At 48.0% G+C, this 24,146-nt stretch overlaps 1 gene segment (V, D, J or C); it reads right to left on the bottom strand.

Annotated features, from left to right (window-relative positions):
• Nucleotides 1–24,146, bottom strand: part of LOC129198883 (Ig mu chain C region-like) — a gene marked incomplete at its 5' end in the record, with an annotated part of 75,176 nt that overhangs the window by 3,321 nt on the left and 47,709 nt on the right. The window contains 3 exon segments of the C gene segment in view: nucleotides 83–394; nucleotides 1,054–1,359; nucleotides 11,807–11,884. Of these exon segments, the coding sequence occupies nucleotides 83–394; nucleotides 1,054–1,359; nucleotides 11,807–11,884 (696 nt within the window).

The raw sequence follows: 24,146 nt of genomic DNA, 5'->3' as shown, positions 1-24,146 counted from the left end.
CCAAATGGGTTTTTTGGGGGGTTTTTTTGAGGTTTTTCCACCCAAAAAACCCAACCATCTCCAGAACTTGGTCTTCACTTACAACCGCACTCCAGAGCTTTGCTGGTGTTCCTCAACTCCTCCTCCACCTGGCAGGTGTAAACCGTCCCGGCGTCCCACTCGCTTTCGGTGACGATGACGCGGCTGTCGGTGACGTAAACGCCTTTGCCCTCCAGGGCGGCGGTTTCGGTGGTGACCCCGTCTTGGAGGTGAACCCCGTTTTTCAACCACCGGATGGAAGCCACCTCTCGCGGCCCCCGAATTTGACAGAGGAGGCTGGAATTGCGGTAGGGACCTTCGAAATCTTCCCGGGATGGAGGGTGAAGGGTGACGAGGGGGACCTGGTGGACGGGGTCTGGGAGACGAAAGGAGGGGGAGGAAAAAAGGGGGTGAGTTGGGAAGGGGGGGGGTGAACCCCAAAATTGTGCGAAGGGAGGGAGGGATGCGGGGAGGGATGCGGGGAGGGATGCTCGGAGGAGGATGGAGCGGAGGGATGGTCCAGGGAGGATGCAGGAAAGGATGCTCGGAGGAGGATGGAGCGGAGGGATGCAGGGAAGGATGCAGGGCAGGATGCTCAGGCAGGATGCTCGGGAAGGATGCTCAGAGGAGGATGCTCGGAGGAGGATGCAGGGAAGGATGCGGGGAAGGATTCGCGGAGGAGGATGCTCGGAGGAGGATGCAGGGCAGGATGCAGGGAAGGATGCTCGGAGGAGGATGCAGCAGCCCCAGGATGCTCGGAGGAGGATGGAGCACTGGGATGCAGGGCAGGATGCTCGGAGGAGGATGCTCAGGAGGGATGCAGGGAAGGATGCAGGGCAGGATGCTCGGAGGAGGATGGAGCAGCGGGATGCAGGGAGGGATGCTCAGAGGATGCTCAGAGGAGGATGCAGAGCGGGATGCAGAGCAGGATGCAGGATGCTCAGGCGGGATGCAGAGCGGGATGCAGAGCGGGATGCAGGGCAGGATGCCGGACCAAGCCCCCCCACCCCCCACCCCCCGTGGCGCTGGGCTCACCGTGGTTGCTGACGGCGATGGTGGCCGTCCCTTGGCGGTGGGCGACGCGGCAGTAGAACGGTTGTTGGCTTTTCCCTTCCACCAAGGGGAGAGTGAGGCTGGTGGCGGCCGAGTAACGGCCGGAAACGGGAACGACGGGAAAAATCCGGACGCCGTCGGTGATGTTGCGGCGAAGCGAGTTGCTCCAGGAAATGTCGAGGTGGTCGGGAAGGAAATCCAAAGCGGCGCACCCAACCGAGTAGAGGTCTTGGGTGACGGGGGAGGCGCAGGAAACCAACGGGAAGAGGCTGGGGGCGCGGGGGGACTCTGGGAAAATGGGAGGGGGGGAAGGGGGAAGGGGGAAGGGGGGAGAAGAGGAGTTAGGTGGGGGGGGATAAAAGGGGGGAGTGGGCAAAACCTGCGGGATTAGGGGTAAAACCCCCCGTGTGTGCGCAAAACCTGCGGGATTAGGGGTAAAACCTGCGGGATTAGGGATAAAACCCCCCGTGTGTGCAAAACCTGCGGGATTAGGTGCAGAACCGGCGGGATTAGGGATAAAACCTGCGGGATTAGGGGTAAAACCTGCGGGATTAGGGGCAAAACCCCCTGTGTGTGTGCAAAACCGGCGGGATTAGGGATAAAACCTGCGGGATTAGGGGTAAAACCTGCGGGATTAGGGGCAAAACCCCCTGTGTGTGTGCAAAACCGGCGGGATTAGGGATAAAACCTGCGGGATTAGGGATAAAACCTGCGGGATTAGGGGTAGAACCTGCGGGATTAGGGGCAAAACCCCCTGTGTGTGTGCAAAACCGGCGGGATTAGGGATAAAACCTGCGGGATTAGGGGTAAAACCTGCGGGATTAGGGATAAAACCCCCCGTGCGTGTGCAAAACCTGCGGGATTAGGTGCAGAACCTGCAGGATTAGGCGCAAAAGTGCGGGATTAGGGGTAAAACCGGCGGGATTAGGGGTAAAACCGGCGGGATTAGGGATAAAACTGGCGGGATTAGGGGCAGAACTGGCGGGATTAGGGGCAACCCCCCCCCGTGTGTGTGCAAAGCTGCCCCCACAGCTGGTCCTGCAGCACCAGAACCAGTATAGACCAGTATGGACCAGTATAGACCAGTATGGACCAGTACAGACCGGTATGGACCAGTACCGGCACCCCACAGCTGCTCCTGCAGCACCAGGACCAGTATGGACCAGTAAGGGACCAGTATGGACCAGTGCCGGCACCCCACAGCCACCCTATAGCTGCTCCTGCAGAACCAGTACCAGTATAGACCAGTACGGGACCAGTACGGGACCAGTATGGACCAGTACCCCACCCCACAGCTGCCCCATAGCTACCTCTGCAGAACCAGTATATACCAGCACAGGACCAGTACGGACCAGTACCGCACCCCACAGCTGCCCCATAGCTGCCTCTGCAGGTCTAGTACCAGTATGAACCAGTATGGACCAGTATGAACCAGTACCGTGCCCCACAGCCGCCCTATAGCTGCTGCTGCAGAACCAGTATGGGACCGGTATGGCACCAGTATGGGACCAGTATGAACCAGTACCACACCCTACAGCTGCCCCACAGCTGCTCCTGCAGAACCAGTACTGGACCAGTTTAGGACCAGTATGGGACCAGTATGGACCAGTACTGGCACCCCACAGCTGCCCTAAAGCTACCTCTGCAGAACCAGTACATACCAGTACGGACCAGTATGGACCAGTACCGACACCCCACAGCCGCCCCATAGCTGCTTCTGCAGAACCAGTACGGGACCAGTACGGGACCAGTATTGACCAGTTCGAACCAGTACCACACCCCACAGCCACCCCATAGCTACCTGCAGAACCAGTACGGGACCAGTATGGACCAGTACGGGACCAGTAAGGACCAGTACGGGCACCCCACAGCTGCCCCATAGCTACCTCTGCAGAACCAGTACCAGTATAGACCAGTACGGGACCAGTATGGACCAGTACCGGCACCCCACAGCCGCCCCATAGCTGCTCCTGCAGAACCAGTACCAGTATGGACCAGTACGGGACCAGTACGGGACCAGTACGGACCAGTACCAGCACCCCACAGCTGCCCTATAGCTGCTTCTGCAGAACCAGTACCAGTATAGACCAGTACGGGACCAGTACGGACCAGTACGGGACCAGTATGGACCAGTACCGGCACCCCACAGCTGCCCCATAGCTACCTCTGCAGAACCAGTACCAGTATAGACCAGTACGGGACCAGTACGGACCAGTATGGACCAGAAGCGGCACCCCACAGACGCCCCATAGCTGCTTCTGCAGAACCAGTATGGACCAGTACGGGACCAGTATGGACCAGTACCGGCACCCCACAGCTGCCCTATAGCTGCTGCTGCAGAACCAGTACGGGACCAGTACGGACCAGTATGGACCAGTACTGGCACCCCACAGCCGCCCCATAGCTGCTCCTGCAGAACCAGTACCAGTATGGACCAGTACGGGACCAGTACGGACCAGTAAGGACCAGTACGGGCACCCCACAGCTGCCCCATAGCTACCTCTGCAGAACCAGTACCAGTATAGACCAGTACGGGACCAGTATGGACCAGTACCGGCACCCCACAGCCGCCCCATAGCTGCTCCTGCAGAACCAGTACCAGTATAGACCAGTACGGGACCAGTACGGACCAGTATGGACCAGTACCGGCACCCCACAGCTGCCCTATAGCTGCTCCTGCAGAACCAGTACGGGACCAGTATGGGACCAGTATGGACCAGTACCGGCACCCCACAGCTGCCCTATAGCTGCTCCTGCAGAACCAGTACCAGTATAGACCAGTACGGGACCAGTACGGGACCAGTATGGACCAGTACCGGCACCCCACAGCCGCCCCATAGCTGCTCCTGCAGAACCAGTACCAGTATAGACCAGTACGGGACCAGTACGGACCAGTACCGGCACCCCACAGCCGCCCTATAGCTGCTCCTGCAGAACCAGTACCAGTATAGACCAGTACGGGACCAGTACGGGACCAGTATGGACCAGTACCGGCACCCCACAGCTGCCCTATAGCTGCTTCTGCAGAACCAGTACGGGACCAGTATGGACCAGTACAAACCAGTACCGGCTCCCCACAGCTGCCCCATAGCTGCTCCTGCAGAACCAGTACGGGACCAGTACGGACCAGTATGGACCAGTACCGGCACCCCACAGCTGCCCTATAGCTGCTTCTGCAGAACCAGTACGGGACCAGTATGGACCAGTATGGACCAGTACCAGCACCCCACAGCCGCCCTATAGCTGCTCCTGCAGAACCAGTACGGGACCAGTATGGGACCAGTATGGACCAGTACCGGCACCCCACAGCTGCCCTATAGCTGCTCCTGCAGAACCAGTACCAGTATAGACCAGTACGGGACCAGTACGGGACCAGTATGGACCAGTACCGGCACCCCACAGCCGCCCCATAGCTGCTCCTGCAGAACCAGTACCAGTATAGACCAGTACGGGACCAGTACGGACCAGTATGGACCAGTACCGGCACCCCACAGCCTCCCTATAGCTGCTCCTGCAGAACCAGTACCAGTATAGACCAGTACGGGACCAGTACGGGACCAGTATGGACCAGTACTGGCACCCCACAGCCGCCCTATAGCTGCTTCTGCAGAACCAGTACGGGACCAGTACGGGACCAGTATGGACCAGTACTGGCACCCCACAGCTGCCCTATAGCTGCTCATGCAGAACCAGTACCAGTATAGACCAGTATGGACCAGTATGGACCAGTACCGGCACGCCACAGCCGCCCTATAGCTGCTTCTGCAGAACCAGTACGGGACCAGTAAGGACCAGTATGGACCAGTACCGTGCCCCACAGCCACCCTATAGCTGCTCCTGCAGAACCAGTACCAGTATAGACCAGTACGGGACCAGTACGGGACCAGTATGGACCAGTACCGGCACCCCACAGCCTCCCTATAGCTGCTCCTGCAGAACCAGTACCAGTATAGACCAGTACGGGACCAGTACGGGACCAGTATGGACCAGTACTGGCACCCCACAGCCGCCCTATAGCTGCTTCTGCAGAACCAGTACGGGACCAGTACAAACCAGTATGGACCAGTACCGGCACCCCACAGCTGCCCTATAGCTGCTTCTGCAGAACCAGTACGGGACCAGTATGGACCAGTACAAACCAGTACCGGCTCCCCACAGCTGCCCCATAGCTGCTTCTGCAGAACCAGTACGGGACCAGTATGGACCAGTACAAACCAGTACCGGCACCCCACAGCCGCCCTATAGCTGCTCCTGCAGAACCAGTACGGGACCAGTATGGGACCAGTATGGACCAGTACCGGCACCCCACAGCCTCCCTATAGCTGCTCCTGCAGAACCAGTACCAGTATAGACCAGTACGGGACCAGTACGGGACCAGTATGGACCAGTACCGGCACCCCACAGCCGCCCCATAGCTGCTCCTGCAGAACCAGTACCAGTATAGACCAGTACAGGACCAGTACGGGACCAGTACGGATCAGTACCGGCACCCCACAGCCTCCCTATAGCTGCTTCTGCAGAACCAGTACCAGTATAGACCAGTATGGACCAGTATGGACCAGTACTGGCACCCCAAAGCCGCCCCATAGCTGCTCCTGCAGAACCAGTACCAGTATAGACCAGTACGGGACCAGTACGGACCAGTATGGACCAGTACCGGCACCCCACAGCTGCCCTATAGCTGCTTCTGCAGAACCAGTACGGGACCAGTATGGACCAGTACAAACCAGTACCGGCACCCCACAGCCGCCCTATAGCTGCTTCTGCAGAACCAGTACGGGACCAGTACGGGACCAGTATGGACCAGTACTGGCACCCCACAGCTGCCCTATAGCTGCTCATGCAGAACCAGTACCAGTATAGACCAGTATGGACCAGTATGGACCAGTACCGGCACCCCACAGCCGCCCTATAGCTGCTCATGCAGAACCAGTATGGGACCAGTACGGGACCAGTATGGACCAGTACTGGCACCCCACAGCCGCCCTATAGCTGCTCCTGCAGAACCAGTACGGGACCAGTACGGACCAGTATGGACCAGTACGGACCAGTACAGGACCAGTACGGACCAGTACGGACCAGTACCGGACCAGTACGGCACCAGCCCCAGCCCTGGGGCTGCAGTGGCAATCAAGCCCATTAAGGCAATTACCCTCCTTAATCATGGCCATTAACCCCCTTAATTAAGTCAATTAATCCCCTTAATTATGGCCATTAACCCCCTTAATTAAGTTAATTAACCCCCTTAATTAAGTCAATTAATCCCCTTAATTATGGCCATTAACCCCCTTAATCAAGGCAGCCAATGCCGCTCATGCAATTAAAGCCATCAAGGCAATTACCGCTCCCTAATTAATCCCCCCCAGCCCTCTAATTAGTAACCCGGCCCCTATTCCCCAGCCGCTAATTAACACCCAGATGCCGCCTATACGATTATATATCATCTGCCCTGTGTGATATATGTGTGATATACACCATCTAATACGTGATATACGACCGATAACAGTCTGCATGATATATGACAGATTATACATCAGCACCTGCCCTATGTGATATATGATATATAATGTATGGTGTGTGATATACACCATCTAATATGTGATATACGATCCACGATCGAGGATATACACCATACTATATAGCATATAGCATACACAGTATCTGACATAGGATCTATACGATCGATATTCTATAGATTACATATGATATATGATCTGCCATATATGATGCATGGTATATACTATATATGATCCACGATCTAGGATATACACCATACTATATAGCATATAGCATACACAGTATCTGACATAGGATCTATACGATCGATATTCTATAGATTACATATGATATATGATCTGCCATATATGATGCATGGTATATACCATCTAATATTATATGATCTACCATCTGGCATCTCTAATATGATCTATGATATATAATGTATAATATATACTATATAATGTATGATATAGAATATACTATACAATATATGACATATACTGTGATCTATCATATACAATATATGATATATATTATATATATGATCTATAATATATAGTATATATAGTCTATAATATATAATATGTAGCGTATATTATATTATATATTATATATTATATATTATATATAATATATTATATATTATATATTATATATTATATATTATATATTATATATTATATAATATTATATATTACATACTAAATATTATATACTATATATTATATATTATATATTATATATTATATACTATATACTATATACTATATATTATATATTATATATTATATATTATATATTATATATTATATTATATATTATACATCATACATTATATTATACACTATATATTATATATTTTATATTATATGTTATATATAGTATGCAATATGCAACATATAATATGACCTACGATATATAATGTATAATACACTATATAATATACCATATATACCATATATACCGTATAATATATTACATCTAATGTAATAGACACTGATATATGATCCATTATATATGATCTCTGATTGTATCTAACATATAGTATATGAGACACAGTATATTATCTATAAGGTATAGTATATAGGATGTATAGTATATAAGATATCTCACAGGCCATATACGGCGCCTATGTATTATATAGGTACCCATGCGCTCTCTATACGTTATATTGTATATCGTATATTGCATAGAATATACAGCAGAGCCGCTATAGTATAGGATCGATAATGTATAGCATAGATACAGATATGTCTATAATGCATAGAATCGCTAGCGAGTTCAAAAAAAAAAGAATTTTTTCGAAGAAAATCTGGGCTTTTTGCCCCAATCGCCTTCAAAATCATTCGTTTCGGGGTAAAATTGTACCCGAAAGCACCCAAATTCAGCCCAAAATTTACCGTTCCCCCCCCCCAGCACTCCCAAAAGCGGGTATTTTGGACCCAAAAAAACCAGGCGGGTTTCGGTTGGTTTGCAGCTTGATTTGGTTAAAAAAAAAAAAATTAAAAAAATTTCATTTTTTATGCAAAAAAAATTAAAAAAAATAATAAAAAAGAGGAATTAGGCCCCAAACCCCCCCCCAACCCACTTCTCTTTTTCTTGCTGTTTTCGAAACCGAAAAACCGGGCTGTTTTGGGCAATTCTGGGCGGAAACCGGAAAAAAAACACAGGTGGCACCTGCGGCTCGGAAAGAAGCGGCCATTTTAGGTTCGAGCTGCCAAATAAGACGAAACGACTTTTAAATTTTATTTCTTTATAATTTTGGTTTCGCCCTTTCGGGCCGTCTTAGAATTCGGCTGGGCTCAAAACCTTCAAAACTGCCCCCAAAAAATTCAAAAATAAAAAAATTATATGTTTTTACTATCTCGTTAGATACACTGTGGGATGTATTTCTAATTTTCTCCTTTTTTTAAAAATTTCTTTTCTATATTTTCTATTTTCTCCATATTTTCTACTTTTTCTATTTTATTTCTATTTGATATTTTCTATTTTCTCCATATTTTCTATTTTTCTACTTTATTTATTCTCTATTTTTTTATTTTCTCCATATTTTCAATTTTTTCTATTTTATTTCTTTTCTATATTTTCTATTTTCTGCATATTTTCTATTTTTTCTATTTTATTTTCTATATTTTCTATTTCTTCATATTTTCAATTTTTTCTACTTTATTTCTTTTCTATATTTTTTATTTTCTCCATATTTTCAATTTTTCTACTTTATTTCTTTTCGATATTTTCTATTTTCTCCATATTTTCAATTTTTTCTACTTTATTTCTTTTCGATATTTTCTCTTTCCTCCATATTTTCTACTTTTTCTATTTTTTTGATATTTCCTCTTTCCTACATTTTCTGTATTTTCAATTTTCTGCATTTTCTCTTTTATTTCTTGTCAATATTGCCTACATTTTCTATTTATTTTCTCTATTTTCCATTTTTAATAATTTTTTCACAGATTTTTTTAACATATTTTAAACTTTCTCCCTATTTTTCTGTCTCTTTCTAATCTTTTCCATCTCTTTCGTAATATTTTTGTTTTCTAGAGATTTTAGTAGAATTTTTCTTTTCTATATTTTTATGAGATATTTTTATATCTTGTCTATATTTTATATATTATATATTTTTATATATTATATATTTTATATATTATATATTTTTATATATTATATATTTTATATATTATCCGTATTTCTATATATTCTATATATATTTTTATATATTATATATAATTTCATATTTCTATTTTTCTACTTTTCTCAAGCAACTACACAAAACCCCACAACCTGCCCCCCAAAATCACCCCAAATTTGACCAAAACTCCCTAAAGTCCCCCCAAATCTCCACTTTTCTTACAAAAAAATTAAATTCGCCTGGCGAGGGGAGGGAAAAAAAACCCCAAAATTCAGATTTTTCACAGGAATTTAATTTAAATCCTCCCGGCAGCACTCGAAAGCGCTTAATTATCTTTTAGCCTTAATTAATAAATGGAATAAACTGAATTTTCCCTATAAACCGCTCTCAAAAATGCCACTTTTTAACTTATTTCAAATTCCATTTCTTTTTTTGTTAAGAAACCTTCCCCAAAATCACTATTTTTTTTCCTCCTTCCTCAAAACTCACATTTTTCACCCCAAAATTGCCCGTTCCGAGCCTGCTTGCTGCTGACCAAGCCCTGCCGCAACCCTAATTATCGATAATTAATTAAAAATTAGATTAATGGGGAGATTTTATGTGATTATCGTAAAGAGGGAGAAAAAAATTTATATATATCTATAAAAAATTCACAATAATGGACCAAAAAAAGGCCCGAAACCCCCAAATTCCTCAAATCCCTACTTGAAATTTAACATTTTCTTAATTGATCGTTAATAATAAAATAATTAAATTTTTTTTTGGGGGGGGGAAACCCTAATAATCAGGATTTTTTAATTGAATTAAATTCCTCTTAAGGAAAGAATTAAAAAAATAAAATAAATCTGTTATTGAAGGATTTAAAAACAAATTTTTTGGGGGGCATCTAAAGTCAAAATCCCCCAAATTAATCAAATTAAACTTTTTCTATTAAAAAAAAAAGAAGTTGGGGGTTGGTTTTGCTAAAAAAAACCCCAAACTGCCCTAAAAAGAAGCTGAAAAATAAGATTATTTGGTTTTAAACTGAGGCTAAACCATCCAAATTCACCAAAATGCCACAATTTGAAGAAAATCCGCGATAACTCCCCCCCCCTTAAAAAAAAATCAACAAGATTCAAAATGACCCAAAATCAGGGATTTTTAACCAGCACTCAAAATCCCCCCATATGACCTAAAATCTCATCCTTCGGCCTCAATTTCAGGTCAGATCTCACTAATTACTATTTTTTAACTAATTAACCAATCCTGAGCGGTTTAACTAAAAAAAAAAAAAGCGGATTTTTAATTTAATTATTTAAAAAAAATAATAATAGGGTTTTGCACCTTTTTCGCCCCAAAAAATGCTCTCAAAAAAAAAAAAAAAGAGCCAGGTTTGATATTAAAACCATCAGATTAAAAAAGATAATATATAAAAATATATAGAATTAATAAAATTTCTAATGTCTCATTCTTAATTCTTGTCTCATTTCTAATTTCTGATTGATTTCTAAATTGTGATTGATTTCTAAATTGTGATTGATTTCTAATTTCTGATTGATTTCTAATTTCTGATTGATTTCTAATTTTTGATGAATTTCTAATTTTCAATTAAGTCCTGGTTTCGAATTTTTAACCATTTCCTATTTTCTCATTTGAAACTCTTTCCTAATTTCTGATTATTTTCTACTTTCAAATTTCGAATTACTTTCGAATTGCAAATTAATTTCTAATTTCTAAAGAAATCTATTTTTTACATATTTTTTTATAAAAATATCACTATAAATATTTTTTAAGAAGATCCAACAACCAAACACCTCAAAATCCACCAAAAACCCCACAGACTGAGACCCAAAACCTGCCTCTTTCACCCCAAATTTCACATTTTTTCCGTTAAAACACCCTAAACCTGCCAAAATTTGGGTGGTTTTTACCATTTTTGCCTTCAAATTGCCCTGGATTAATTTTTTCCGCCAAAAAGACCCTAAAATCTATTTTTTTTTGCCATCGAGTCACCTATAGATTATTTTTTCCACCCCAAAAACCCTAAAATCCACTTTTTTGCCCAATTCTGCCATCAAATCCCCTGGGGATCATTTTTCTACCCTAAAAATTGACTTTTTGACCTATTTTTGACTATCAAATCACCTCTCAATTAATTTTTCCCCAAAACCGGCCTTAAAATCACCTTTTTTTGGATAATTCCCTGCCCCCCCCAAAAAATAAAATATTAAGACCCTAAAATTGCCTTTTTTTTGGCCCATTTCTACCATTAAATCGCCTGAGGGTGAATTTTTCTGAGAAAAAAACCCCCAAAAATCAACTTTTCAACCCATTTTTTGACCATCAAATTGCCACCGGCCAAGTCCCCCGCCCTAAAAAAAAAACCTCCTTAAAAAACCCCCAAAAAATCAACTTTTTGACCCAAATCGTCGCCAAACGGACATTCCCCCCCCCGTCCCGGCTAAAACCGCCCTAAAAACGGCCATTTCGACCCACCGACCGCCATTTCGACCCGTTTTCGGCCCCTCGAGGGGGGGTCTCCCGCCTTCAAACCCCCTCCCCCGGGCAAAATTTGGGGCAAAAAAGGCCAAAATTGGTCATGGCGAGATGACGACGACGAAGACTTACCGGAGGAGACGGTCACGATGGTCCCGCTGCCCCACGCGTCGATACCACCAACATTAGCACGGTGAGGCGGACCCGATGCTCCGGCGTACAAAAACTTCTCCCCTGGGAATTTTTGGGGCCAAAACTCCATTTTTTAGGCAATTTCAAAATTTAAAAAAAAAAAAAAAATTTAAAAATTCAACCTTTTTTTGGTCGTTTTGGGGCGGATCCCGCGGATTTCGGATTAGGTTTTCTCCTCCTCGGGTGCGTGGCGGAGATGCGTGTGAGAGAAAAGCGGGTATTGTGGCGAAAAAAAAAATGGGGTGAAAACAGAGAGAAAAGGGAAAAAAGAAGCCATGAATGGGAAAAAAAAAAAAAAGCGCCGTATTTAGGGCAAAATTGGCATGGAGAGGGGAAAAAACCCCGTATTTGGGATCATAATGGCCGTATGAGGCGGAGAAATGGTCATATTTGGGGGGAAATGCCAAAAAAAAGGGGAAAATGCACAAAAATTTGGGGGAGAATGGGCCAAAAGAGGGAAAAGAATGCGAATATTTGGGGAAAATGGAGATAAGGGGGAAAATATCATGTGTTGGGTAAAAAATGCCCATATAAGGCAGAGAAAAGCCCATATTTGGGGTAAAAAAAAAAGGCGTAAAAGCCAAAGCAGCGAAATATTTGGGGCAGAAATGGCGATAAGAAGAAAAATATCCGATATTTGACACAACAATGCCCATATATGGCCGAGAAATACCCAAATTTGGGGCAAAAAAAAAAAAAGCCAGAAAAAGGAAAAAGTACCTGAATAGTGGGGTCACGTGTAGCCGGAAGAGGCAAAGGAAGCCCAGATTTGGGTCAAAAATGGCCAAAAAGAGTACACGAACGCCCAGAATTGGGTAAACTGGCCCAAAAAGCCAAATCCTGGGCAGATTTGGCTCAAAAATGGCCAGAAAAACCAAAGTAAGGCCAGATTTGGGTCAAAAATAACCAAGAAGAGCACAAGAATGTCCAGATTTGGGTCAAAACTGGCCCAGAAAGGCTAAGCATGCCCAGATTTGGGTCAAGATTGACCAAAAAACCCAAAGAATGGCAAGATTTGGGTCAAAACTGAAAAGAAAAGCCAAAAATGGCTAGATTTGTGTATAGAACAGCCCAAAGAGCCAAAAGTTGCCCAGATTTGGGTCAAAACTGGCCAGAAAACACAAAAAATTCCCAGATTTGGGTCAAAAATGGCCAAGAGCCCAAGAATGCCCAGATTTGGGTCAAAACAGGCCCAAAGAGCCAAAACACGGCCAGTTTTGGGTCAAGATAGACCAAAAAGCCAAAGCATGGCCAGAATTTGGTCCAAACTCTCAAGAAATGAGAAAAAATGCCCAGATTTGGGTCAAAAACGTCCCAAAGAGGCAAAACAGCCCAGATTTGTTGCAGAAGTGGCCAGAAAGAGGAAGAGCAGCGTTTTTGTCACCGCCTGCACCACCGTGCAGCAACAGCACCCCAACTACCACCAGCACCCACGGTGACACAGGGTGGCACAAAATCCCCCCCCGGTGCATATTTGGGGCAAAAATGCTGATAAGGACAAAAAAACCCCAGATTCAGGACAAAAATGCCCATATAATCACACAAAAGCCCAGGTTTGGTCCCAAAATGCCAGAAAAAAGGGAAAAATCTGAACAGTTGGGGCAAACCCCAGCCAAAACCTCCCGAGAATGGCCCCAAAATCCAAAAAGATTTCAATAGTTGGGGGGGGAAAATGGCTCTACGTGGCGAAACATCCCCCGATCTGCAGGCAAATTGGAAAAAATTCCCCAGATTGGGGTGAAAACGCACCCCAGGTGACAAAGCATCCGTGTGCTGGGGTAACGATGGCCAGGAAAGGAAAAGCGTCGGCAGATTTGGGGGAAAAGGCGGCAGAAAAGCCCAAAGCGTGCCCAGATTGGGGTCGAGAATGGCCCAGAGAGCCAAAGAAATGCCCAGCTTGGGGTCCAAACTGGCCAAAAAAGGCAAACTATGGCCAGAGTTGGGTCAGAAGTGGCCAGAAAAACCAGAGCGAGCCTACGCTGGGGTGAAAAATGGCCCAGAAGGGCAGAAGGCGGCCAAGAGTTGGGTCAAGGTTGGACCAAAGAGCCAAAGCCTGCCCAGCTTTGGGTCAAAACTCTCCAGAAAAGAGAAAGCATGGCCAGATTTGGGTCAAAAGTGGCCAGAAAAAACAAAGCAAGCCCAGATTTGGGTCAAAAATGGGCAAGAAGAGCCCAAGAATGCCCAGATTTGGGTTCAAAGAGTCCCCAAGAGGGAAAAAACCGCAGAGTTGCTGCGGAAGTGGCCAGAAAGAGGAAGAGCAGCGGTTTTGTCACCGCCTGCACCACCGTGATAAGCATCAGCATAACCACCAGCACCCACGGTGACACAGGGGGGCACAAAATCCCCCACTCCCGGCGCATATCTGGGGCACAAAGGGCGATAAGGACCAAAAAACCCCAGAATTAGGACAAAAACCCCAGAATTAGGACAAAAAACTCCAGAATTAGGACCAAAATGCCCACATAAGGTGTAGAAATGCCCATCTTGGTGGCCAAAAATGCCACCAAAAGGGCCAGAACCTGCAAAATCCTTCCCATCTCTTGCGGGAAACGGCCGTAAAACCCAAAGAGATGCCAAGATTTGGGCTGGAAATGGCTCGACATGGGAAAACATCCCCGGATTTGCAGGAAAACTGGAAAAAAATGGCAAAAGCGGCCCCGGATTGCGCTGAAAATTCACCCTAGATGAGAAAAAAAATCGCCAATGGGGTTTTTGTCGCTGTGTGCACCACCGTGATCACAACCATAGTAACCAGAACCACAAGTACCAAAACCACCAGCACCCACGGTGACACAGGGCGGCACAAAATCCCCCACCCCCGGCGCACATTTGGGGCAAAAATGGCGATTAAGAGGAAAACCCTCCAGATTCAGGAGAAAAATGCCCATATAATCACACAAAAGCCCAGGTTTGGTCCCAAAATGCCACAAAAAAGGGAAAAATCTGAACAGTTGGGGCAAACCCCAGCCAAAACCTCCCGAGAATGGCCCAAAATCCAAAAAGATTTCAATAGTTGGGGGGGAAAAATGGCTCTACGTGGCGAAACATCCCCCGATCTGCAGGCAAATTGGAAAAAATTCCCCAGATTGGGGTGAAAACGCACCCCAGGTGACAAAGCATCCGTGTGCTGGGGTAACGATGGCCAGGAAAGGAAAAGCGTCGGCAGATTTGGGGGAAAAGGCGGCAGAAAAGCCCAAAGCGTGCCCAGATTGGCGTCGAGAATGGCCCAGAGAGCCAAAGAAATGCCCAGCTTGGGGTCCAAACTGGCCAAAAAAGGCAAACTATGGCCAGAGTTGGGTCAGAAGTGGCCAGAAAAACCAGAGCGAGCCTACGCTGGGGTGAAAAATGGCCCAGAAGGGCAGAAGGCGGCCAAGAGTTGGGTCAAGGTTGGACCAAAGAGCCAAAGCCTGCCCAGCTTTGGGTCAAAACTCTCCAGAAAAGAGAAAGCATGGCCAGATTTGGGTCAAAAGTGGCCAGAAAAACCAAAGCAAGCCCAGATTTGGGTCAAAAATGGGCAAGAAGAGCCCAAGAATGCCCAGATTTGGGTCCAAGCTGGCCAGAATAAACAAAGCAAGCCCAGATTTGGGTCAAAAATGGGCAAGAAGAGCCAAAGAATGCCCAGATTTGGGTCCAAAGAGTCCCCAAGAGGGAAAAAACTGCAGAGTTGCTGCGGAAGTGGCCAGAAAGAGGAAGAGCAGCGGTTTTGTCACCGCCTGCACCACCGTGATAAGCATCAGCATAACCACCAGCACCCACGGTGACACAGGGCGGCACAAAATCCCCCCCCCGGCGCATATTTCAGACAGAAATGGCGATAAAGAGGAAACCACCCCAGATTCAGGACAAAAATGCCCATATAATCACACAAAAGCCCAGGTTTGGTCCCAAAATGCCATCAAAATGCCCAGGTTTGGGTCAAAACCCTTCAGAAACGGCCAAGAATGCCAAGTTCTGGGTCCAAATTGCTCCAAAGAGCCAAGGTCTGGCCAAAGTTGGGTCGGGAATATCCCCAAGAGCCGACGCACGCCCCGATGGGGGTCAAAACTGCCCAGAAAAGGCAACGGCTGTCTCCATTTCCCTGGAAACTTGCCCCAAAGTGCAACGCTATGCCCAGATTTGGCTCCAAACGGGCAAGAAGAGCCAAAGAAGGCGCCAACTTGGGTCAAAAATGGCTCAAACAGCCAAAGCGTGCCCAGATGGGGGTCACAACTGGCCCCAACGCTCAAAGGAGAACCCAGATTTGGGGCAAGAGTGAGCCCCCGGCGCCGTTTTGGTCACCGCCTGCAGCACCGTGACGATCATCACCAGCGTAACCACCAGCACCCACGGTGACACAGGGGGGCACAAAATCCCCCACCCCCGGGGCATATCTGGGGCAGAAAGGGCGATAAGGACCAAAAAACCCCAGAATTAGGACCAAAACCCCCAGAATTAGCACAAAAAACCCAGAATTAGGACAAAAACCTCCAGAATTAGGACAAAAACCCCAGAATTAGGACAAAAACCCCAGAATTAGGACCAAAATGCCCACATAAGGTGTAGAAATGCCCATCTTGGTGGCCAAAAATGCCACCAAAAGGGCCAGAACCTGCAAAATCCTTCTCATCTCTTGCGGGAAACGGCCATAAAACCCAAAGAGATGCCAAGATTTGGGCTGGAAATGGCTCGACATGGGAAAACATCCCCGGATTTGCAGGAAAACTGGAAAAAAATGGCAAAAGCGGCCCCGGATTGCGCTGAAAATTCACCCTAGATGAGAAAAAAATCGCCAATGGGGTTTTTGTCGCTCTGTGCACCACCGTGATCACAAGCATCAGCACCAAAACCAGAAGTACCACAACCACCACCACCCACGGTGACACAGGGCGGCACAAAATCCCCCACCCCTGGCGCACATTTGGGGCAAAAATGGCGATAAAGAGGAAAACCCTCCAGATTCAGGAGAAAAATGCCCATATAATCACACAAAAGCCCAGGTTTGGTCCAAAAAATGCCACAAAAAAGGGAAAAATCTGAACAGTTGGGGCAAACCCCAGCCAAAACCTCCCGAGAATGGCCCCAAAATCCAAAAAGATTTCAATAGTTGGGGGGGGAAAATGGCTCTACGTGGCGAAACATCCCCCGATCTGCAGGCAAATTGGAAAAAATTCCCCAGATTGGGGTGAAAACGCACCCCAGGTGACAAAGCATCCGTGTGCTGGGGTAACGATGGCCAGGAAAGGAAAAGCGTCGGCAGATTTGGGGGAAAAGGCGGCAGAAAAGCCCAAAGCGTGCCCAGATTGGGGTCGAGAATGGCCCAGAGAGCCAAAGAAATGCCCAGCTTGGGGTCCAAACTGGCCAAAAAAAGGCAAACTATGGCCAGAGTTGGGTCAGAAGTGGCCAGAAAAACCAGAGCGAGCCTACGCTGGGGTGAAAAATGGCCCAGAAAGGCAGAAGGCGGCCAAGAGTTGGGTCAAGGTTGGACCAAAGAGCCAAAGCCTGCCCAGCTTTGGGTCAAAACTCTCCAGAAAAGAGAAAGCATGGCCAGATTTGGGTCAAAAGTGGCCAGAAAAACCAAAGCAAGCCCAGATTTGGGTCAAAAATGGGCAAGAAGAGCCCAAGAATGCCCAGATTTGGGTCCAAACAGTCCCCAAGAGGGAAAAAACCGCAGAGTTGCTGCGGAAGTGGCCAGAAAGAGGAAGAGCAGCGGTTTTGTCACCGCCTGCACCACCGTGATAAGCATCAGCATAACCACCAGCACCCACGGTGACACAGGGGGGCACAAAATCCCCCACCCCCGGCGCAGATCTGGGGCACAAAGGGCGATAAGGACAAAAAACCCCCAGAATTAGGACAAAACCCCCCAGAATTAGGAGAAAAAACCCCCGAATTAGGACCAAAATGCCCACATAAGGTGTAGAAATGCCCATCTTGGTGGCCAAAAATGCCACCAAAAGGGCCAGAACCTGCAAAATCCTTCCCATCTCTTGCGGGAAACGGCCGTAAAACCCAAAGAGATGCCAAGATTTGGGCTGGAAATGGCTCGACATGGGAAAACATCCCCGGATTTGCAGGAAAACTGGAAAAAAATGGCAAAAGCGGCCCCGGATTGCGCTGAAAATTCACCCTAGATGAGAAAAAAATCGCCAATGGGGTTTTTGTCGCTGTGTGCACCACCGTGATCACAAGCATAGTAACCAGAACCATAGTAACCACAAGTACCAAAACCACCAGCACCCACGGTGACACAGGGCGGCACAAAATCCCCCACCCCCGGCGCACATTTGGGGCAAAAATGGCGATTAAGAGGAAAACCCTCCAGATTCAGGAGAAAAATGCCCATATAATCACACAAAAGCCCAGGTTTGGTCCCAAAATGCCACAAAAAAGGGAAAAATCTGAACAGTTGGGGCAAACCCCAGCCAAAACCTCCCGAGAATGGCCCCAAAATCCAAAAAGATTTCAATAGGTGGGGGGGAAAATGGCTCTATGTGGCGAAACATCCCCCGATCTGCAGGCAAATTGGAAAAAATTCCCCAGATTGGGGTGAAAACGCACCCCAGGTGACAAAGCATCCGTGTGCTGGGGTAACGATGGCCAGGAAAGGAAAAGCGTCGGCAGATTTGGGGGAAAAGGCGGCAGAAAAGCCCAAAGCGTGCCCAGATTGGCGTCGAGAATGGCCCAGAGAGCCAAAGAAATGCCCAGCTTGGGGTCCAAACTGGCCAAAAAAGGCAAACTATGGCCAGAGTTGGGTCAGAAGTGGCCAGAAAAACCAGAGCGAGCCTACGCTGGGGTGAAAAATGGCCCAGAAGGGCAGAAGGCGGCCAAGAGTTGGGTCAAGGTTGGACCAAAGAGCCAAAGCCTGCCCAGCTTTGGGTCAAAACTCTCCAGAAAAGAGAAAGCATGGCCAGATTTGGGTCAAAAGTGGCCAGAAAAACCAAAGCAAGCCCAGATTTGGGTCAAAAATGGGCAAGAAGAGCCCAAGAATGCCCAGATTTGGGTCCAAGCTGGCCAGAATAAACAAAGCAAGCCCAGATTTGGGTCAAAAATGGGCAAGAAGAGCCCAAGAATGCCCAGATTTGAGTCCAAGCTGGCCAGAATAAACAAAGCAAGCCCAGATTTGGGTCAAAAATGGGCAAGAAGAGCCCAAGAATGCCCAGATTTGGGTCCAAACAGTCCCCAAGAGGGAAAAAACCGCAGAGTTGCTGCGGAAGTGGCCAGAAAGAGGAAGAGCAGCGGTTTTGTCACCGCCTGCACCACCGTGATAAGCATCAGCATAACCACCAGCACCCACGGTGACACAGGGGGGCACAAAATCCCCCACCCCCGGTGCATTTTTGGGGCAGAAATGGTGACAAAGAGGAAACCACCCCAGATTCAGGACAAAAATGCCCATATAATCACACAAAAGCCCAGGTTTGGTCCCAAAATGCCATCAAAATGCCCAGGTTTGGGTCAAAACCCTTCAGAAACGGCCAAGAATGCCAAGTTCTGGGTCCAAATTGCTCCAAAGAGCCAAGGTCTGGCCAAAGTTGGGTCGGGAATATCCCCAAGAGCCGACGCACGCCCCGATGGGGGTCAAAACTGCCCAGAAAAGGCAACGGCTGTCTCCATTTCCCTGGAAACTTGCCCCAAAGTGCAACGCTATGCCCAGATTTGGCTCCAAACGGGCAAGAAGAGCCAAAGAAGACGCCAAGTTGGGTCAAAAATGGCTCAAACAGCCAAAGCGTGCCCAGATGGGGGTCACAACTGGCCCCAACGCTCAAAGGAGAACCCAGATTTGGGGCAAGAGTGAGCCCCCGGCGCCGTTTTGGTCACCGCCTGCAGCACCGTGACGATCATCACCAGCGTAACCACCAGCACCACGGTGACACAGGGGGGCACAAAATCACCCACCCCGGGGCATATCTGGGGCAGAAAGGGCGATAAGGACCAAAAATACCCAGAATTAGGACCAAAAACCCCAGAATTAGGACCAAAACCCCCAGAATTAGCACAAAAAACCCAGAATTAGGACAAAAAAACCCAGAATTAGGACAAAAACCCCAGAATTAGGACAAAAACCCCAGAATTAGGACCAAAATGCCCACATAAGGTGTAGAAATGCCCATCTTGGTGGCCAAAAATGCCACCAAAAGGGCCAGAACCTGCAAAATCCTTCCCATCTCTTGCGGGAAACGGCCGTAAAACCCAAAGAGATGCCAAGATTTGGGCTGGAAATGGCTCGACATGGGAAAACATCCCCGGATTTGCAGGAAAACTGGAAAAAAATGGCAAAAGCGGCCCCGGATTGCGCTGAAAATTCACCCTAGATGAGAAAAAAATCGCCAATGGGGTTTTTGTCGCTGTGTGCACCACTGTGATCACAACCATAGCAAGCACAACCATAGTAACCACAAGCAGAAGCACCACAACCACCAGCACCCACGGTGACACAGGGCGGCACAAAATCCCCCACCCCCGGCGCACATTTGGGGCAAAAATGGCGATAAAGAGGAAAACCCTCCAGATTCAGGAGAAAAATGCCCATATAATCACACAAAAGCCCAGGTTTGGTCCCAAAATGCCACAAAAAAGGGAAAAATCTGAACAGTTGGGGCAAACCCCAGCCAAAACCTCCCGAGAATGGCCCCAAAATCCAAAAAGATTTCAATAGGTGGGGGGGGGAAAATGGCTCTACGTGGCGAAACATCCCCCGATCTGCAGGCAAATTGGAAAAAATTCCCCAGATTGGGGTGAAAACGCACCCCAGGTGACAAAGCATCCGTGTGCTGGGGTAACGATGGCCAGGAAAGGAAACGCGTCGGCAGATTTGGGGGAAAAGGTGGCAGAAAAGCCCAAAGCGTGCCCAGATTGGGGTCGAGAATGGCCCAGAGAGCCAAAGAAATGCCCAGCTTGGGGTCCAAACTGGCCAAAAAAGGCAAACTATGGCCAGAGTTGGGTCAGAAGTGGCCAGAAAAACCAGAGCGAGCCTACGCTGGGGTGAAAAATGGCCCAGAAGGGCAGAAGGCGGCCAAGAGTTGGGTCAAGGTTGGACCAAAGAGCCAAAGCCTGCCCAGCTTTGGGTCAAAACTCTCCAGAAAAGAGAAAGCATGGCCAGATTTGGGTCAAAAGTGGCCAGAAAAAACAAAGCAAGCCCAGATTTGGGTCAAAAATGGGCAAGAAGAGCCCAAGAATGCCCAGATTTGGGTCCAAACAGTCCCCAAGAGGGAAAAAAACCGCAGAGTTGCTGCGGAAGTGGCCAGAAAGAGGAAGAGCAGCGGTTTTGTCACCGCCTGCACCACCGTGATAAGCATCAGCATAACCACCAGCACCCACGGTGACACAGGGGGGCACAAAATCCCCCACCCCCGGCGCAGATCTGGGGCACAAAGGGCGATAAGGACCAAAAAACCCCAGAATTAGGACCAAAAACCCCAGAATTAGGACAAAAACCCCAGAATTAGGACCAAAATGCCCACATAAGGTGTAGAAATGCCCATCTTGGTGGCCAAAAATGCCACCAAAAGGGCCAGAACCTGCAAAATCCTTCCCATCTCTTGCGGGAAACGGCCGTAAAACCCAAAGAGATGCCAAGATTTGGGCTGGAAATGGCTCAACATGGGAAAACATCCCCGGATTTGCAGGAAAACTGGAAAAAAATGGCAAAAGCGGCCCCGGATTGCGCTGAAAATTCACCCTAGATGAGAAAAAAATCGCCAATGGGGTTTTTGTCGCTGTGTGCACCACCGTGATCACAACCATAGTAACCAGAACCACAAGTACCAAAACCACCAGCACCCACGGTGACACAGGGCGGCACAAAATCCCCCACCCCCGGCGCACATTTGGGGCAAAAATGGCGATAAAGAGGAAAACCCTCCAGATTCAGGAGAAAAATGCCCATATAATCACACAAAAGCCCAGGTTTGGTCCCAAAATGCCACAAAAAAGGGAAAAATCTGAACAGTTGGGGCAAACCCCAGCCAAAACCTCCCGAGAATGGCCCCAAAATCCAAAAAGATTTCAATAGGTGGGGGGGGAAAATGGCTCTACGTGGCGAAACATCCCCCGATCTGCAGGCAAATTGGAAAAAATTCCCCAGATTGGGGTGAAAACGCACCCCAGGTGACAAAGCATCCGTGTGCTGGGGTAACGATGGCCAGGAAAGGAAACGCGTCGGCAGATTTGGGGGAAAAGGCGGCAGAAAAGCCCAAAGCGTGCCCAGATTGGCGTCGAGAATGGCCCAGAGAGCCAAAGAAATGCCCAGCTTGGGGTCCAAACTGGCCAAAAAAGGCAAACTATGGCCAGAGTTGGGTCAGAAGTGGCCAGAAAAACCAGAGCGAGCCTACGCTGGGGTGAAAAATGGCCCAGAAGGGCAGAAGGCGGCCAAGAGTTGGGTCAAGGTTGGACCAAAGAGCCAAAGCCTGCCCAGCTTTGGGTCAAAACTCTCCAGAAAAGAGAAAGCATGGCCAGATTTGGGTCAAAAGTGGCCAGAAAAACCAAAGCAAGCCCAGATTTGGGTCAAAAATGGGCAAGAAGAGCCCAAGAATGCCCAGATTTGGGTCCAAAGAGTCCCCAAGAGGGAAAAAACCGCAGAGTTGCTGCGGAAGTGGCCAGAAAGAGGAAGAGCAGCGGTTTTGTCACCGCCTGCACCACCGTGATAAGCATCAGCATAACCACCAGCACCCACGGTGACACAGGGGGGCACAAAATCCCCCACCCCCGGTGCATTTTTGGGGCAGAAATGGTGACAAAGAGGAAACCACCCCAGATTCAGGACAAAAATGCCCATATAATCACACAAAAGCCCAGGTTTGGTCCCAAAATGCCATCAAAATGCCCAGGTTTGGGTCAAAACCCTTCAGAAACGGCCAAGAATGCCAAGTTCTGGGTCCAAATTGCTCCAAAGAGCCAAGGTCTGGCCAAAGTTGGGTCGGGAATATCCCCAAGAGCCGACGCATGCCCCGATGGGGGTCAAAACTGCCCAGAAAAGGCAACGGCTGTCTCCATTTCCCTGGAAACTTGCCCCAAAGTGCAACGCTATGCCCAGATTTGGCTCCAAACGGGCAAGAAGAGCCAAAGAAGGCGCCAAGTTGGGGCAAAAATGGCTCAAACAGCCAAAGCGTGCCCAGATGGGGGTCACAACTGGCCCCAACGCTCAAAGGAGAACCCAGATTTGGGGCAAGAGTGAGCCCCCGGCGCCGTTTTGGTCACCGCCTGCAGCACCGTGACGATCATCACCAGCGTAACCACCAGCACCCACGGTGACACAGGGGGGCACAAAATCACCCACCCCGGGGCATATCTGGGGCAGAAAGGGCGATAAGGACCAAAAATACCCAGAATTAGGACCAAAAACCCCAGAATTAGGACCAAAACCCCCAGAATTAGCACAAAAAACCCAGAATTAGGACAAAAAAACCCAGAATTAGGACAAAAACCCCAGAATTAGGACAAAAACCCCAGAATTAGGACCAAAATGCCCACATAAGGTGTAGAAATGCCCATCTTGGTGGCCAAAAATGCCACCAAAAGGGCCAGAACCTGCAAAATCCTTCCCATCTCTTGCGGGAAACGGCCATAAAACCCAAAGAGATGCCAAGATTTGGGCTGGAAATGGCTCGACATGGGAAAACATCCCCGGATTTGCAGGAAAACTGGAAAAAAATGGCAAAAGCGGCCCCGGATTGCGCTGAAAATTCACCCTAGATGAGAAAAAAATCGCCAATGGGGTTTTTGTCGCTGTGTGCACCACTGTGATCACAACCATAGCAAGCACAACCATAGTAACCACAAGCAGAAGCACCACAACCACCAGCACCCACGGTGACACAGGGCGGCACAAAATCCCCCACCCCCGGCGCACATTTGGGGCAAAAATGGCGATAAAGAGGAAAACCCTCCAGATTCAGGACAAAAATGCCCATATAATCACACAAAAGCCCAGGTTTGGTCCCAAAATGCCACAAAAAAGGGAAAAATCTGAACAGTTGGGGCAAACCCCAGCCAAAACCTCCCGAGAATGGCCCCAAAATCCAAAAAGATTTCAATAGGTGGGGGGGGAAAATGGCTCTACGTGGCGAAACATCCCCCGATCTGCAGGCAAATTGGAAAAAATTCCCCAGATTGGGGTGAAAACGCACCCCAGGTGACAAAGCATCCGTGTGCTGGGGTAACGATGGCCAGGAAAGGAAAAGCGTCGGCAGATTTGGGGGAAAAGGCGGCAGAAAAGCCCAAAGCGTGCCCAGATTGGCGTCGAGAATGGCCCAGAGAGCCAAAGAAATGCCCAGCTTGGGGTCCAAACTGGCCAAAAAAGGCA

The sequence above is a fragment of the Grus americana genome, chromosome 37 (genome assembly GCF_028858705.1).
Source record: "Grus americana isolate bGruAme1 chromosome 37, bGruAme1.mat, whole genome shotgun sequence".
Classification (NCBI taxonomy): domain Eukaryota; kingdom Metazoa; phylum Chordata; class Aves; order Gruiformes; family Gruidae; genus Grus; species Grus americana.
Note: the sequence above shows the minus strand (reverse complement) of the source record. Positions and strands in the feature narration are given on the sequence as shown.